The 18,475-nt window shown below is 39.8% G+C and overlaps 2 protein-coding genes across 2 annotated transcripts; one reads left to right on the forward strand and one right to left on the reverse strand.

Annotated features, from left to right (window-relative positions):
* Positions 1-459: 459 nt before the first annotated feature.
* On the reverse strand, positions 460-16,574 carry LOC129236311 (bromodomain and WD repeat-containing protein 3). The gene is made up of 16 exons (XM_054870623.1): positions 16,377-16,574; positions 16,120-16,178; positions 16,003-16,032; positions 15,185-15,244; positions 13,846-14,092; positions 13,621-13,781; positions 12,909-13,555; positions 12,687-12,783; positions 12,313-12,627; positions 10,270-12,246; positions 8,568-8,827; positions 8,275-8,436; positions 7,929-8,202; positions 2,958-4,448; positions 2,618-2,888; positions 460-2,525 (listed from the first exon to the last, which is right to left on the reverse strand). Exons 1-16 carry the CDS (start codon positions 16,420-16,422, stop codon positions 1,390-1,392), a joined length of 7,233 nt encoding a protein of 2,410 aa, XP_054726598.1. The 5' UTR covers positions 16,423-16,574; the 3' UTR covers positions 460-1,389.
* A 539-nt stretch (positions 16,575-17,113) lies between these two features.
* LOC129236313 (dehydrodolichyl diphosphate synthase complex subunit DHDDS) lies at positions 17,114-18,288 on the forward strand. The gene is made up of 2 exons (XM_054870624.1): positions 17,114-17,892; positions 17,963-18,288. Exons 1-2 carry the CDS (start codon positions 17,239-17,241, stop codon positions 18,209-18,211), a joined length of 903 nt encoding a protein of 300 aa, XP_054726599.1. The 5' UTR covers positions 17,114-17,238; the 3' UTR covers positions 18,212-18,288.
* The last annotated feature ends 187 nt before the right edge of the window (positions 18,289-18,475 follow it).

Genomic DNA, 18,475 nt, shown 5'->3' on the forward strand with positions numbered 1-18,475 from the left:
CTCTTACGGCACTGTCTGGCGTGGGGATGGTTTCTTTCTTTCTTTCTTTTCTAAAACCCGAGTACCAAAACCAATTCTACCTTTTTTACATTGGCAAAATCTACTTTCTTCTAAAATACATTCCATTCCTTCTTTTCCGAGGTTCGTTTATCTTAGGAGAATAGTGGGTTTCCCTGTGTGAGATCCTGTGAGAATTGTATTCCTGATCTAAGCAATGGTAATTGACAGTTCGTTCCCACGACAGTCGGTTCTACGTTACCGGAACGACCCGGATTTATATCCGGCCAAGGACTGACAGCAACATTCCTCATATACTACAATATATATATATCAAAAAATAACCTGAGAGTACTCTATTCAGAACCTCGGGTGTACGTTACCGGAGCCACCCGGATTTGTAACCAGCGAATGTTGCTACAACAACAACTCCTCGATTCTCTTCAAATATATAAAATTCAGAATTTTTCTCGCAAATACTATTTTATATTTGATCTTATGATTTCTATGTATAGTAAATTATAAAATTACATTGAAATAAGTTATGATAAAGTAGTCAGATGGAATAATGCATGGTGATTATGGTAGGCAATGCCGACCCGGTCGTGTTATATTACTTTGTATGAAATAGAAGTTAAATGGCTGTGTCTATTTCTATATGATGTAATGAAATGATTCATGTTTTTTAAGACTTCAGAAAAAAAAAAGAAAATAAATCAACATTTTACTCTAATATTAAAAAAACATTTTGATGGAGCATGAAAGCTTAAGACTTTTTCGAGGTTTGTCCATTCAAGTAATTACGAGTAGAATATATTACAAAAGTTATATGAATGGTAAATAGTTACATTGATGAATAGCGTATGGAAGTCTTAAATTGATTGGTAACTTAGGGAAATATGTAAAGTATATGAGAAAATTGCTTTGCGTTGTTTGTGGTTAAATAATATCTATGAAAATTCATATTGCAGCCAAAGTGCCAAGTTCTTATTAATGCTTTCTTCCTTTTTTGTAATTGTCTGTGTTGAGTCTTTCTAACAGCTTCCATGTTCCTACGAATTGCAAACATACATATTTATTTAAAACATAAATTTTAACTAAATCTTAAATTACTAAATAGCCACGCTTCTAGTGTGCAATGCGTTAGCAAAATCGCTTAATTCGCGTATATTTTGTGTTAGAGAGGTTAAAGAAAATTATCCATAAATATATAACAAATTGAAAGCGCGTCTCAAACGAGTTGCATATACTATATATAATTACATGTTTAAAAGTAATATTTTTAATAAAGTTACTACACATTCTTGTTTCTCCTTTAATTTTCACTATATGTATGTGTGTGTTTATAAACAGTCATTTCGAACGCCGGTACCTAAGTGCACGCACCCATGTTTATTCTTTGAAAATACGACGCGCCTTAGCCGATATTTTTCGCACGCGTCCGCGACTGCTAACGCTAACCAACTGTTCGTCATCATCACCTTCAGAACTGTCTGTAACTTCGTTATTGCGTGGCAGTCGTTGTGTCGCTGAACGCTGTGATGTGCTGCCTACCAAATCACCTTCCACACCCGCGTCTCGCCGTCGCTTTCGCATGTTGCTATAGTCATGCGACACTTCATCATCACTCTGTTCATTGTAGCGTGGTCGCTTTTGATTGCGCGATCCACGCTGCTTGCGACTATCGCGCTGGGGACTGTCGCGTTCGCTATGTCGACGTGACCGTGCTCTTTGCTGTTGACGTCTTCGCTGCCGTTGACGTTCTACCTCATAATCCTCGTCGTCATCGTCGCACACGAAGGAGTCATCCGAACGACGTCGGCGATTGGTGCGACGTGCCGGTTTGCCGCGACTACGTGTGCGCCTCCCAGATGGTACATACGAAGTCAATGGTTGATTGTCTTCCGAGTCATCGGTAGCATCATCATCGTTGTCGTCTCCATGCGTACTAGAACCTCCATCAGTGCCCTCGTCCGAAGCGGCGCTAGCATCTTCCTCTACACTTTCGTCATCATCATCATCTTCGGCAGTTTGTGAATGTTCTTGACTATAACGTGAACGCCCACGTCGAACTGTTCGGGTAGGAGGTTGCGGTGCTAGCACTGTCGCTGCGGTTGCCGATGTCGTTGGTATCATTCTGCTGCCAAATATTGTATTCTGTGTCGTCGATGTTGGTAGGCCGCGGCGAAGCCGTGCGTTTCGCATCAGCATGCTTACGTTTTCTAGGGGATCAGCGCCGCTGTTCAATTCATCAGCGTTGCTGTCCAATTCATCAGCGTTGCGCTGATGTCGCGATAACACGCGACGTGCAGTACCACGTGACGCGGTTACCGAGGTGGACGGACCCAACGCTTCTGTACCCAAATAATTGTGATCATGCGCTGACAATGTAGAGGTAGTTACGTTCGACGACGTTGTTGACGTGGCGTGTGAGCGCGTCATGTGAGCATTGCTCATGGCAGCAGCGTGCGCCTGCAAACGAGGCGTGGCAGTGTTAGTGGTGCTGCGGGTTGGCGGGTAACTGGCAGCTGAAAAAGGAAGACAAGAAGTGGTCAATAATACAGCCAGATTATAGTCACCGATTGATTACAATAAAATACTTTAATTGTCAATTACTTACGATGAATACGCCCATTAGCTCCAGCTCCGATGCCTTGACTTGAAACAAGCGGCTCATTTTCGCTTCCGTCCCCATCTTCCGAATCCTCCTCCTCGTCTGGCGGCTCAACAATTGTATTACGATTCGTGCGCAACTGACGTACCGCTCCAACCGCTACGGGCACAACTGAGCCACCATAAGCAGCTCGACTGGTTGAGGGACCGTTTAGTAGATTGCTAGCATTATTTGCCTTAGAGGGCGTAACCTTTGTGGGCGTCGGTGTAGGCAGAATCTGCAAACAAAAAAAAAAAAAAACAATTAGTCTACATGCACTTGGCTATTTTTAAATGAGCGTATGTACCTCCTCTGCCTCCTCACTGTCCTCCTCTTCAACTCCTCCCTCCTGCTCTGCATCATCCACATCACTAGTGCGCGCCCACTCTAAAATGGCGCGCTTAAAGCTAGACCTGGTAGGACGCGCGTTGGCTGCTACTTCACGCGAGTCTGTATCTGAATCGGCAATGCGGCCATTGCGCATTGGAAGATGGTAACTGTGATCGATTTCCGTGGCACTTCGACGATTGTTTACTGTAGCCGACGTACTCGTTTGCATGCGCGTATTGCGGGAAGGGCTTTGTTGCTGTGATACGTTGGCACTTGTACTAGCACTGTGTTCGCTAACATTCAATGCTTGGCCACCACGATGCGAACGCCCGGTTGCCGAAGCTCGTTTTTTTGGTGTTGTCATACCCACCGTCGCTGGATGACCCGTAATCGTGTCTTGTGTGCTCTCATCCGCCTGCGAACTTGTGTGTTGTGCCAACATATTTTCGTGCTCATCCTCCGATGACTGCAATCGTCGCCTATTGCCTCTGCGCACGTTGCCATTTGTGACAGCAGCACCATTAGCAGCACGACGTGCACCATTTGCGGTGGCTGCTATCGTCGTCGTACGCCTTTTACCGCTTTGATCCATATAATCCTCATCGGCGTCGTCTTCGATGAGTCGTCGTCGCTTACGTGTGGCTTGCTGCTGTTTATCCTGTTTTTTTCGACTTGATTTTTTTATCGTCTTCTTTTTACTACCGCGTGCGCGGGCACTGCGCCTTTTACTGCCACGTCTATCATTGTCGGGTTTGTAGCTGTCTTCCGAATCATCGGCGCCACTTCGCCGTTTACAACGACGTGCAGCGGCACGCTTACCGCGCGCATCGTTGTTATCTGATCCATCGTTGCTACCATTGAGACCATCCTCTGAACTATCGTCGCTCTCGCTGTCATCTGAGGTGGAACTCGTCACACTGGTGTGCTCATCCGTTACGTGCAATTCTGTATCCTCCTCATCCTCGTCATCGTCATCATCTATCTCTTGACTGGCGGCCTTGCGACGTGAGCTCCGCGTTGCTTGTGTTGCTTCACCACTGCGCCGTTGTAGTGAAGAAGACGAGCTAACACGATTCGAGCCGGCAGAGGTACTCGCAGCCACCGAAACAGTAGTACCGCCACGATGCAGACCATTCCTGCCGTTCGTTGTTCCGCTGATACCCCGGCGTTGACTACCACGTGGCTGTATATTCACGCGACCAGCACCGTTCTCATTATCGTCATCGTCGTCATCGTCATCATCCGAACTATGGAGTTGGCGTGTGTTTCGCTGGCTGCGTGCACGCTTAGATGCTACTCCACCACGATTGCGATCGGGCGGTTGACGTTTTACAGGACTACTACTAGAGCCGCGAGCACTACCTGATTTGTTCTTATTCGCACGCCGACGAGCTGCCTTCCAGTTACTGATCACCGTTTTGATTTGGGATTCGAACAGCGCACTGAGGCGCAGCGTCATGGCGTAGATCTAAAACAAAGTTTATTCATCAGTTATAACCTCGGTAGGAGAAAAAGTATAAGGATTTGCGGGCCGAATGTTGCAAGCACACGGCACAAGCAGTACATAGAAAAAGGTCAAGGAATGGGTATTTGCTAAAGTGATTTAGGGAGGTGATTTAAGTAATTTGCAACCTTACCGCTAAACTTTCCTACAATGATCGTCATTCATTGCAATGATATTGATTACATGATTGATTGATTGATTGATACATGGAAGCATAGTGGGAATGAAGAGAAATGGATTAACAACAGGAATATGAATTTTTTATTCAAATTGAATATGCTTTAATGATAATAATGTTTTAAACGAATTGCAAGCAAAAAGTATAAATATGAAAACAGATTAATTAAAAAAAGGCGAAATGAAATTAACTAGTATTTAATAAGAAAGTGTCTATTTTTTGCAAGCACCCAGCGGTTTTTATGCATTCCATGTCAACAAAGAGTTTAACGAAGCAAACTTCCAATAGTTTGTAGTTTGTTTTATTTCAGTATGTTTCTTCCCAATTCTGAGAGGAATATTGATCTGACTGAAAAATGAATCGAAGTACCAAAGTAGGAAACAGCGAATTTTAAAAAGATAAATTCATGATGTGTAGAATCAATTTTTCTTGATACTATCCCAGAAGAGATGGATTCGTCCGACCATATCGCGTCGACCATCTACTTTGAGAGCTAATTCAGCCAGCAGCTACTTATATACAATTAATTACCGCCTAACCGGGAATAATGGCCGAGCTTATCCATCCAATTTGTAGTACAGAGCTCTGCAGTTTTACAACTCTTTCGAAGCCAGATTGTTTTTATAAGTGACTTTTTTCATAGAATAATACTCTCGAACCTTTGCCAATAACTTGACGTCGACCACTGGCACATTACATGGCAGACGATTCCACTTACTGGAATGATTCGGGTTTTCCCGGACCAAGGGCTGCCTCTCCAATGAACTAGCCCTTTCTAGAGCGCTGGATGACACCACTGAACCCGATGTTTAATTCGGCTGCGTTTCCCAAAGACGGCTCCACGCGAGCTCAACTTTGGTTATATGTAGGGATGGTGACATCGTAAGACCTGTTCAGGCTTTAACACTCACAGGAAGTGAACCACTCGATTGGGCAACATGCTGCTAACGTCATGAGGGACTTCCATCCTCGACTTCTACTTCTCACAATGCACCGATGCCTCAGTTAAGTACCTCAATTAGAACCTTTACGGCCCCACCCACGCTTGATGCCATTTCCCATTATTTAGGGTATACCTGACCCCAGCTACACCTCAGCATCGGTTCTGCGTTCTATTTATATCCTACCCACTGTACATGTACGCTGTACAACAACAACACCATCAGTACTTAACTCCATAAACAGACATATAAATTGCGGATTAACTAAAACCGCCCATGCGAGAAGACTGTCCTAGTAGCATTGGAACTATCGCAGGCTTTCGGGATAGTTAGTATTCCCCGTTGCTAGATGATAATCAACTGTGGTTCGCAAACCACCTGTATGGTCGACACTTGCCAGCAACACTTCGAAAGCAAACTTCCAAGTAGAGGAGGATAAAGCAAGTGGTGGCATGGTGGTGCCCTTTCTTCCTTGCTTTTCAACTTCTGTGACTCAAGTTTTCTTAACTCTCAAAGGAATACTTCAGCGTTTGAAAAAATTAGTCAATAATGGTCTCCGTCAATAACATCGATGGCTTGTGTTCCAAAGTGAACGACTGTCTCTCCAGACTTTCTCGCTTCTGCTCTGCGACGAATCTTGCACTTTCCCACTAAATCCACGGTGGAAGCAATTGGCAGGCCGGTTCTGAATTATGCAGCGCCCATCTGGTCATCTGGCTCAAGTATTAGTGATACAAAGTGGATGAAGCGCCAAACCTACCAAAATACTGCCATCAGGAAGGCCACGGGGTGCCTCCTGATGTCTACCTTGCAACATCTTCCCAGCGAGGCTAATATGCTCCCAACTACGAAGCATAATAGGAAGATCAGCGAGCCAGGCACATCAGGAGGCATTTCTTCGACTTAACTGAATAAACACAACACCCACTGAAACTAAGAGTCTCTTACAACCCGTACTCCGTCACTGATGCCTAACCACCACCTATAAGCTGCCTTGTGAAACCAGCGGCGCCTTGGCACAATTGCAGTCCGAATATTATAGTAGTTCGAATATATATATTTTTTCGGCATGTGCCTGTCATGTCCGCATTTCAACCACCTGTTCACGTGCCTCCCCCGATGGAACAACATGTTTCTTGGGCCTACCGTTGCCGGTAACTTCACCGAGTCTGGCAGGGTTTGATGAACTACCACAAAAACCACTGCTAAACAATTTTCTCTTGATGTTTTAAGGTTGCAGCAAGGAGCGAATTCAAAATCTATTTCTCATACAAATACAAATACAATCATCTACGGTGGCTGTGGTTTAAAACTATTTTAACAAGTTACCTATTAACCCAATACATATCCTGTATGATAAATAAGGCTCGAAAATCAATTCAATGAAGTTTAAAAAACGCAGTTATATTTTCGGATGAGTTATCTCATAAATTGGCGGCCGCCGTAGCCGAATGGGTTGGTGCGTGATTACCATTCGGAATTCACAGAGAGGTCGTTGGTTCGAATCTCGGTGAAAGCAAAATTAATAAAAACATTTTTCTAATAGCGGTCGCCCCTCGGCAGGCAATGGCAAACCTCCGAGTGTATTTCTGCCATAAAAAAGCTCCTCATAAAAATATCTGCCGTTCGGAGTCGGCTTGAAACTGTAGGTCCCTCCATTTGTGGAACAACATCAAGACGCACACCACAAATAGGAGGAGGAGCTCGGCCAAACACCTAACAGAAGTGTACGCGCCAATTATTTATTTTTTTTTATATCTCATAAATAACCCAACTTCAGATTTTGCATGACGTAACCTAAGAAATACAAATGCAAACGCAGATAGAAGGTTCATATTGCACAAAAGGATGTAATGAATGATAAGAATTGAGACCATGAACGACGATCAAAATTAAAACAGGAAAGATTTAGTTTTTAGTAGTGATACGTGGCTGGGCCAAAAGAAACTAATGATAATTAAGAAGAAAATTTTAACGAATCTAATTGTTTAAATTTTCAAGTTTTACTAATTTAAAGATGCCAATAAGTTTCTAACAGATTCTTTAGTCTTTACGGAATCTTTATCCTTTGATGAAGCGACGACAGTGAGATATATAGTAAAAGTGATAAGAAAAAATAAAGGAATAAAAATAACCAAACACCTAGTCAGATTTTTCAACTTACAAAAATAAAAAATGTTGATATTTAAAAGCATAACAAAACAATACTCGTGAGGAATTAAACAAAAGCCTTAAAAAACCCAAATTTTTTTTTCAAAAGCCATACACAAAGCAAAGCACCGCTTTACGAGTGAGCGGCGACAGAGAATTAAAATGTGGACTTACTTGTGAACGCTTATTGGTGTTGTAGTTACGCGAATTTTGAAATATCAAACGTACATCCTTTGCAAAGTCTAAAGGATCTTCATAATTACCACCGAGCAAATCCTCTTTAACGGTACGCAAATCCATTGGTGATGAAATAATTTCAAGATAATCGGGGAATTCTAGTGTGTCAACTGGTTCACGGAATGGCAACGAATCGTTACGCTGCCACATTAAGTCTAATAGTTGACGGCATTCAGTACGCCAATCGCCATCGGAACGAATGCGACTTGATCTGTTAGATTGAAGAGAATTTTATTATATTGGAGATCTTAATTTATCTTTTCTATTTGAATTTGATTTGTACCTTCGAGTAGCTGACATTTTTTGACGGGCTGCAGCCGATGTGGATGGACCAGTACTGGTCGATGGTACCACATCTGATTCATTATCGTTCTCAGTTTCGGATGAGTGATATACATCAACTAATTGATGGTAAACAGCAGCAACATCAATATCATTTGGCTCCCTACAAAAATAAATCACGTGCTTTTAATAAACGAACTCTACGAAGTATGTTGGGAATGGTTGTTGTTGTTGTTGTTTTTAACAACAACAACAACATGTTGGGAATGGTCTTGTTTTTCGGTTAAAACTCACCTGATTACGCGTAAACATAGATCGGTTATAATGCGAGCATGTTTTACAATATTCGTGTGGGAGCGATTGTATTTTTCAGCATTTGTTGCCAAATAACGCACATCGAATTGCGCTGAAGTAATGCGCCGATAGAAATGATTTTCGAAACGAGACTTGATGGTGGTCAAATCGATTGGATACTCAATCAGATAAGCATAGTCTGGATACACATTTAAATCAACTGGTGCCAGAAAGTGTTCGGCAATCGAGAGACGCATTACCTGTAATGCAAATAAAACATTTATACATACAAATAAACATTAATATTAATAATCAATAAAATCTGCAATACAACTATTTTCTGCACTTTTTTCAAATTTCATATAATTTTTAAATTAAAATCAATATATAAATGAAAAAATGTATTATGTGTATTCTGCACCTTGACCCTAAAGCTTGTTTAATCATCTTCCTTATGTTGCACTCCTAAGCTAAGCAGTTATATTGCGGTTTCACTTATTGGGCAGATGTCTACGCTATAATTTTGAGGACTTGCTCGAACAAGTTTAGACCCCTGTGCCATCATGATCAGCAAACACACATTAGGAGCTAACGAACAACGAGAATTTCTGCTTGCGGAAGTAGCATAGAAAATATAATATATTTATATAAAAGCTGCTTTACTTAGAATAAAATAGGTTATAATAAAATTATTGGGGGTCTGCATTTTCTCCTTAAGGTCTTTTGCGCCATCTACTCATTACAATACCTCCAATCCAAACCCTTTTCTTTAAATATACCTAAGATGGAGCGAGTTGAGCTGAGTGTATGTGCCTTTTTGATGTCCGTGCAAGAATGAGAGGTACAACAGTGCGCTTCGAACCCGGAATTCGCCGAAAGTTAGTCACTTAAAATAAAGTATAACACAATACCTTGGAAGCAGTAATGCAGCAAAAAGGTGGAAAACTTAAAATAAAATCTAAAAGCTCAAAAGATAGTCTGGCCTACGGTAGTGAAATGAGCCACATTAACTGTAACTTCAACATCATTCCCCACAGCCAACGATTGGTGAAAATATCAGCATGCCTAAAAGCGCATAAATCCGGAACGGAATAGGCCAGATATCCCATCGAAATGCTCCTCTCAGCAGCTAAAAATTTTCACAAGATGCCGTCTAAGTCATACTAAAATTAGCCACGAACACCTCCTAACTGGGAAAGCAGCCCCCGAGTGTAGTATATGCAACCGCCCACTGCCTATAAAATTTTAGATCTCTGCCCTAAGTTTTCCAATAGTAGGAAAAACATATTTAAAAACCAATCACCTTCCGTCGCATTAAGAAAATACTCACCCGGTAATGTTAAAGATATTTACAAGTTTATATACCAAAACAATCTACTATATCTTGTATAATACAATGACGACAAAATCTTAATGTTCCCTAAATCTAAAGTTGTTATACTCAGTAATGTTAAAATATATTAGATAAACATATATATATGTAATATAGTTATTTTGTAATATAGTTATATCCGGACGAAAACTGTAACTTCAACATCATTCCCCAAAACTTTATGAGGAAAGTTTATGCTACTATCTATTTACAACAGTGTATTCGATCTGTGATTACATGAAGTACTAACATACATATATATAGAACATCTTCGTCTACCCCAAACGCTGTTGCTGTTAGTTCATACTAAAATTTAATTATTTTACCCACCTGCTCTAAGCCGTTGATAATGCGCCTACATGACCCATCCCGATCTCCCCGATGCCACTCTTCCGATTTCGGTTGATATAAAGTAGCGCGTATCTCCTCCTGTAACACAGGTACCGCTCCACCCACCTCATCGGGCAGTCGATTTTCATCAATCGGTTCCATATCCCATGGACTCATATACTCATACTCGCCATTGTCCCAGCGCACTCGGAAACACATGAAGTACGAATCAGGAAAATCGGTAGAAAGTGCGTAACGTGATTCAATTTGTCCCATCCACCAACCATCACCAATCATGCAGCGAAAACGATCGCCAACACCCCAATTACGCTGAACCGCCAGATCGAAAGTTTGACGCAACACCAGAAAGTCGAGCACGTCCGGCATATCATGGTACTTGATTTTAAAAGATGTACCCGTCATATTGCCATCATCGTCAATCATTGCCAATTTGAGGCAGCACAATCGAGGCGGCCGTATTTCATACTTAATGCCAATCACACGTACAAATTCACGATCGCGCAATGTTCGAAAGTTCCACGGCTCTGAACTGTGTGTTAATTTGTAAACTTTTTTAAGACGTACTGCTTCTAAATAACGTTGATGTCCTTGTCGAAAGTATACCACCTCATCACCCATTTGTGGATAGTAAGGAGCCTTACGCGGTATCACCTCCGAAAGCCATTCAGCAGGTCGATACAACTCAGGTATTTCGCCGTTGGGTGCTGGTGGTGGTATAACGACACGCTTATTTCGCTTCGTAGCCTTTGCAGCTGCGCCAGCAGACGTTGTAGCTTGTTCTGTAGTCTCGTCACTGCTATCGTCACTAAATGTGCGCCGTCTCGACAATGGCTTGCGCTTCGAACGCTTTGGTGGTTCCAAATTCGGACCTGGCGTATCTGCTACCCAATCCGAATAATCTGAACTTTCGGTATCCGAATCATCCGAAGATTCTTCTAGGTTTTCTTCCACATTCGAGTAGCTGGTATCACCCGATGATGAATTACTTTCTTCATCCTCGTCCTCTTCTTCTGGCGGCGGTGGGGCGTCTAGCTCTTCCTGATCACGCACAGCACGTGTGCGATAAGCCGGCTGCGGTTGACTGCCTGGCCCCTGACGACGACGTGCACGAACAGCACCACCGCCAGTGCCATTATTACCCCTTGTATTGCGTTGACGGTTGGCGCTAGATTGTGCGCTCGCAACATTACCTGTATTTATCATAATGGGTCGTCTGCGCATCTCGCGCTTATACTCCTGCATCTCATAATGACCAGCCGCATACACAGTTTGTTTGAGGTTTTGCAATTGCTGGTACTTCATTGGGCGTACATAGATACGACGAAAATATTTAATCTGCGACGGTTGAGCTGGCTGATCTGTAATTGGTACCAATTGTTGTTCACCTGATGGCCGAACACGGACTGTATCTTGACGATTTACATTATCTTGATTCAAGGAATGCCCAGGTAAATCATCGAAGCTGTAACGCGATGACCTCGCTCCTCCAGCCGCTGAGCGACTACTTGACGGACGATTGTTGGAATCGGGTGCCTGGTCCTGACCTTGGCGACTGGCAAGTGCCTCTATAAGACGATCCAGTTGTGAATGATTGCCAGCTGCATTGTTTCCGACAATCACTGCTGGTGATGCTGGAGCAGCACCTTGACGATTGGCTAGTACGGCTATTAGGCGATCAATGTGTGAGAAGTTCCCGCCAGTGCCATTTATATTTGGAACAATTACCGTGCCGTCATCACCTACTGTTAAAATTTGTCTCAACTGTTCGCGGGTACAATTTTCACGACCAGGGACAAAACGTTGATACTGTACGGGATAGGGATTGCCTTCGGAGTTCACGAGAAATGGCGGCGGCATCAAATGTGGCATTACTTGAGTTTGTTCATCAACAACATATTGAGATGCATCTCGCATCAATGGACGATAGTCCGTGTGGAAAAATAATTCGTTTGGAAGCTGCATTTAAGTTAGGTAGTTAGGTTAAGTTAGGTAGTTATTAAAAGTTATGAACCGAATACTTACTAGTTTATATTTATCTGGACCAATACCAAGTCCATATATAAGTAAATGACCATGTGAATCTGTAGCCGCGATCATGGTGCCATCTGGTGACCATTTCGCATCGAACACACCTCCGTGTCCCTGGCCGTCGATATCGTTTACAAACTCAGCCACAGAAATTCCATTTTCAATATCCCACAGAAAAACCTGACCATCATGACCAGCGGAAAGCAAAACATGTTCATCTTTTGGATTTGATTCGAGAACATAGAGTTCATCCTTATGGCCACGCAGTACACGATGCAATTTGCCAGTTTTTGAATGCCAAATTTTTATCTAAAAATTTTATATAAGTATATAGTTCAAGTAGTTGGAAATACTTTACTGTAACTTACTGTGAAGTCATTTACGGCGGTAATAACATATTTGTCAGAGCAATCCCAAGCGACCATAGTAACCTTTAACTTTTTACCCTCTTCTGGTGGTGGGCAGCTGCAATTGAATACAAATAATTTATATTTCTTAAATATTTCAATAAATTGAATATTTGTTGAATGAAATTCAATATCACATCGTTTATTTTATTTTGCGTGAACATTCATCAGGTCCAAACGCACCTATGTAACCGTTCTGTCATGCACAACTTAGTGCTTTTCCATTGTTGTGATTCGAAATTCCATATATGTGCAGTCCCATCTTTGCTTCCCGATATGAAACGTAATCCTCTATGTGACCACTGCACCGAGTCCACAGCATCCGTATACGCTTCCGATTCGAGAATGCGTTTAGGTCCATCTTCTGACATAATGTATACACGTACATGGTGATCAGCTGAACCAGCTGCGAGAAACATGCCACCTGGCGAAAAGGTTGTGCACATCATTTGAGCCTGTCCCGGACGCAGCTTCTCGTGATACTGTATCGGCTTGGGTGCAAAAGTTATTTTTTGGCCGCGCGGCGTCGAATATTGCCAAAATGCAATTGAACCATCAGTACTGGTGGTCACCAAATATTTTAGATCACCTCGTGGCGAGGGGCAGAAATTAACCGATGTTATCATGCCGGTATGACCCGTAAGCACAGCTATCGGTGATGTGGTCTGCATGTCCCAAACACGTAGAATGCGATCTAATGAGCCAGCTGCTAACATTGTATTATCAAGATTGATTGCTATGTCGGTTATTTCTGCTGAAGCGCCCCGTAGCGTAGCTAACAAACGACCATCCAAAGCAGACCATATTTTTATTAGGAGATCATCGGCACCCTAGATAAAAAAAAATGTGTTTATTTATATATACATATGTACGTAAGAAGTACTTTGCATCTTACCGTTATAATGTAACGACCAGTGCGATCAAAAAGCACACAATACACAGAGGACAAATGTCCTACGGTTCGCTTCAGTAGTTTGGTTTTACTGTAGAGGCTTGTGGGCACCAACAACTTTCGACGAATTGGTCCACCGTATTCGCGACCAGTTATGACTTTTTCTTTAATAAAAGTAAATTAACATGATACAATTATAATTGTTTTTTATTATACAAGTGAGCTTACGCAAATTGTGAACGGGTTTTGTTATTGCGGAATCGGGAAGCGATACGCCATGTAAACGTGTACAGTAATCCAATAAGGATCTCGACCGGTAAATGCTTTCTTCGGTACGCAGCAAACTTTGACGGCCGGTACCAAGTAAGGAGACTATGCCCAATACTGCCGGTGGCAGTTCTTTGTCGAGTATCGGACCTATGCGGCAACATATTTCTAAGAGGTGATTGGGTCCCACGTGTGCATATTTTTGTTCCTAAAAAATCATAAAAAATGTTTTCATTTCTTGGTCGCAAACAAAACAAAAAATTAAATTTAATAAGCAAAACAATTGCTGACGAGCGGTTGTCAAAATGCAAATAAATAAATAAATAAAAGAAATAGGAATGCGAATGCGAACGTATTCACCACATCGGCTTATCGCATGTGGTCCCTTTCACACAAAATTGTGGTGACTAAAATTCATTCTAAGAAATATACCATGTGTTCTCTTTTTAGCTACATCACATTTTCCTCCAAGAACAAAAGAGCGCAACTGAGACAAAGATAATGCACATGCTGTAGTTAAAATGTCTGCCAACATCGTATGACAACAACGAATGCTGATTATGCTATACACATGACTTGATACTTTTTTCTAATTGCAAATTTGTAATTATTAATTTAAAATAGAAATTTTATTGTGTTCTTTAAATTTTAGAAAGAAAATGGAGTTTCTACGCCATTAGTAATTAGTCTTTTTGATAAAAAAAAAAAAAGTAAATTGAATCGTCTCAATTATTGATTTTTTTTCTAAATTAATCTTATTCGTGCAAAATATTAACTATAATGCATAAATAAACTAATATTAATTGTATTTATTAACAAAAAACGTTTACTACGTTTCAGACATCATCAATAAATAACTTCAACCCTTGATGGCACACAAAACAATATGGCGACGCCGCATGTAGCGAGTAGCAACGAAGAAATCGCAATACAAAATTAAAAATAAAATATTATATGATTTTAATGCAAAGTAACTACCGTGCAGTAGAATAGAGGGAGATTTAATATTATTTACGAAAATATATAACATTTCTAGTAGCGAACAGGGGTTATTTTCATAAGCAAGCAAGAGCACAGTGGGGCAAGACGATAATTCAGCAATAAACATTTGTATATGGTATTAAAAATATAGTTATAATAAAAAATAAAAACAGATATCAAACGTTGGAAATAAAATAAGAAATAAATAAAAAAAATTTAATTAAGTAAAAAAAAAAAATTTTTTTATAAACTATTTGTCCCACTGTGCTCTTTAAAATTGTTAATATTTTTTGTTTTGTAACCAGATATAGCTACTCACCAACTCAGCGAAACTTTGCTCGTGTTCATTACCCAACCAATCAGTACGCCGTGGTAAAACCTTTAAATAAAATAAAGTATAAAAAATTTTAAATATTATATTCAGAGTATGGTATTATAAACATGTACGTAAATCATTATTAAATAAATTTTAAGCACACCTATACTCTTCCTCCGTTAACAAGCTTCCTTTTCTTGAACTTTCTTATATGTCTCTATTCGCAACATCCCAAAAAAGGTGAAAAATAAGAAATAGCAAACAAAAGGTCAAAACAAAAAGCGTAAACAAAAATACTCGCCATGCCAAACTACATTTTTTTTTAAATGTTGAATATTTACTGAAAATACATTTTCATTTACTCGTGCCATAACCTCTAATCAAAAATATAAATTGTCCTTACGACCCTAATAGTAAGATCCTTGAACATCCTGTTCCATATCGCGCCTCTTCCTGCGCAAATACACTCAACCAAGATAGTTTATGAACATGTAAAGCCTCCCGACATCATCTACAAGTGAACAATTTAAGGCAACCAGTAGATCAAAATGCGCAAATCGCCGGTAGAGCAACATATACACTTCTTTGAAAGCAATTTATATTTTTTGACTTTAGTATAGATTTAGACATTCAAATAGGCAGACACATCTCACGGAAAAAGCGGTAATGGCGATTCCAGCCGCGGCATGAGCGCAATATGAAAACATCGAAATACGTAAGTTTGTTGACAAACTAAAAGTGACTACTCATTTTATTATGCTGATTGTTCTATGTACTTTTTTGGTCACCAATAGTTTTCATTGGAATTATATTTCACTCACCTTCTTTTGTTCTAATTCACGTACCAGGACCTGGCAAACATATAAAATATATTTTAGTTACACTTTTTAGAATATTTTAAACAGAATTTTGTTTACAAATGCAGTACAAACTCTCACCTCAGCCGTTTCCCGCAGCGGACCCGAAGCCAGAAACTTCGATATGAGAAAATATAACTCTGAAATAATAAAATAATGCGCATTTCAAATCAAGTAATTTCGCACAATTTTTATAACTATTTTAAAATAAACAGAGTAAATAATTTAACTTTTCCACAATGAATGGCCGTCGCTTCCTTGTTCCACTGTTCTTTAATACCGTCGTCCAAGTCAATTTGTGAGTAGACCTTTTTCTACTTGATTTTCACACAACTTACCAGGCGTTACAATTCTCTCCGCTACCAATTCTTTATTATTTTCCATTTTGTAACATTTATTCAATTAAATGCGACATTGATTCACTTTTATTAAGTTACTTATTTTTTTGTATAAACTGAAAATATTTCCTCAGCCAATCTGTTCGAGCAAATGAAAAATTTCTTCTTCTGCTGCTCAGTCTTCGTCGCCTCATATTCTTGTCGTCTGTCTATTTATTCACGGTGATTCGTGCCTCGCTCGTTTCCCTGAACGAGTGGTGTGGTGGGTTTCTTTGATCCCTCTTTGACAGCCATTATATATCCAGGCGGAAAGAGATGGCTACTTAATAAAATGTAAATGTTTATAATTGATATATATATTTTATGGAATCATTTTCTAAAACACCGTAAATATAATTATATTTAATTGTTACCTATTTGCATATGCTTTGAAACTTTGAAAAAAGCTGATGAATCAAATAATATTTCCTATTAAATGATTGCATTAATTTTTTTTCCCTTTTTTGTGAGGAAAAAAACTAGATCAATGATTGCGCCAATTTATTCTACATCTACTTGAGCCTTATACATATGTATGTAAGTATAGTTTGTTTAAAAATTAAATTGATATATATGCAATTTATTTTAAAATAGCAGATTAATATTAAGAATTTTTAATGATACTATTTATAACATATCTGCTTTAATTAGTATTTTCACCACGCCAGAATTGATGGACAGGCCGTTGACATTTCTTCGTCAGCAAACAGCTGGTCATAAGATTTATCAGTTATTTTTCTTATTACCATTTGTAAAAATATGTGCATATTTTATTTTAGTTAAAAATTTTCCAACCAAAGTTAAAATTAAATTAATTAAAAGTATGTCTTGGGTATCAGACTACCAATACAAGTGGTATGAGACACTGGCTATGAATGTGGTGCGTGCCGGTGGTAATGTTCCGCGACATATCGCATTTGTTATGGATGGTAATCGTCGTTATGCAAAGTCGCAATGTTTGCCTAAGATCGACGGACATTCACACGGTTTTGAAAAGTTAGCGAACTGCCTACGTTGGTGCTTAGATATGGGCATAAAAGAGGTGACCACATTTGCTTTTAGCATCGAAAACTACAAACGGTCCGAGGAAGAAGTAAATGACTTATTAGATCTAGCACGTGAAAAATTTCGAAAAATATTGCTTGAGGAGCAAAAATTGAATGAACATGGAGTACGCATCCGTGTAATTGGCAATATTAATTTGCTCCCAGAAGATTTACAATTATTGATTGCTAAAGCAATGATGTTAACCGAACATAATGATAAACTTTTCCTTAACATTGCCTTCTCATATACTTCTCGAGATGAAATAACTCAAGCTGTAGAAACAATTGTCAAGCTAGGGGAAGGTTTGGAGCCGGAAGATATTAGTCAACGTCTGATAGAAGAATGTCTTTATACAAGAAACTCATTACCTCCAGACATGCTTTTTCGTACATCGGGCGAGACACGTATTAGCGACTTTCTGATGTGGCAGGTGAGCTAGTTGGCTAATCTTTAAGGTGAACTAATTGCATAATTGACATTTATTTTCTTATATCCTATAGATTTCGACAACAGTATTGTACTTTACAAATATTCTATGGCCACAAATAACCCTTTGGAATTTTCTATGTGGTATATTCACATACCAACGAGCATGCTTACGTTTAGAGCCTTTCAAACGGCATAAACGAATAGAACACGCTATGCAAGCAAAGGAATGTAATTACTACTCCGATCGAGTGTTGAACTTTTTACAAAAACTAGATAGTTATAGGAAAAACGTTTTATATAGTTTATCAACAAGTAACTAAACTACATATTGAATTCGTTTAGTAAAAGGTCAATGTACAATTAAAACCTAATAAATCATCATAGGAAAAAGAAGTAATTCATGATTCTAAACTATTTTAATATAATTGGAATATGGTTTTACGCAAACCGAATTGAAAAAGTTCTATTTGTCTTGTATTGTGGGGAAAATGGCCAGGAAGTGAAAGCCCTTTTTCAAAATAGTTGGCCGTATACGTTTCGTTCAAATGTTCAGAAATCGTAATTGAGATAAAATTCTAAATTAA

The sequence above is a fragment of the Anastrepha obliqua genome, chromosome 1 (genome assembly GCF_027943255.1).
Source record: "Anastrepha obliqua isolate idAnaObli1 chromosome 1, idAnaObli1_1.0, whole genome shotgun sequence".
Classification (NCBI taxonomy): domain Eukaryota; kingdom Metazoa; phylum Arthropoda; class Insecta; order Diptera; family Tephritidae; genus Anastrepha; species Anastrepha obliqua.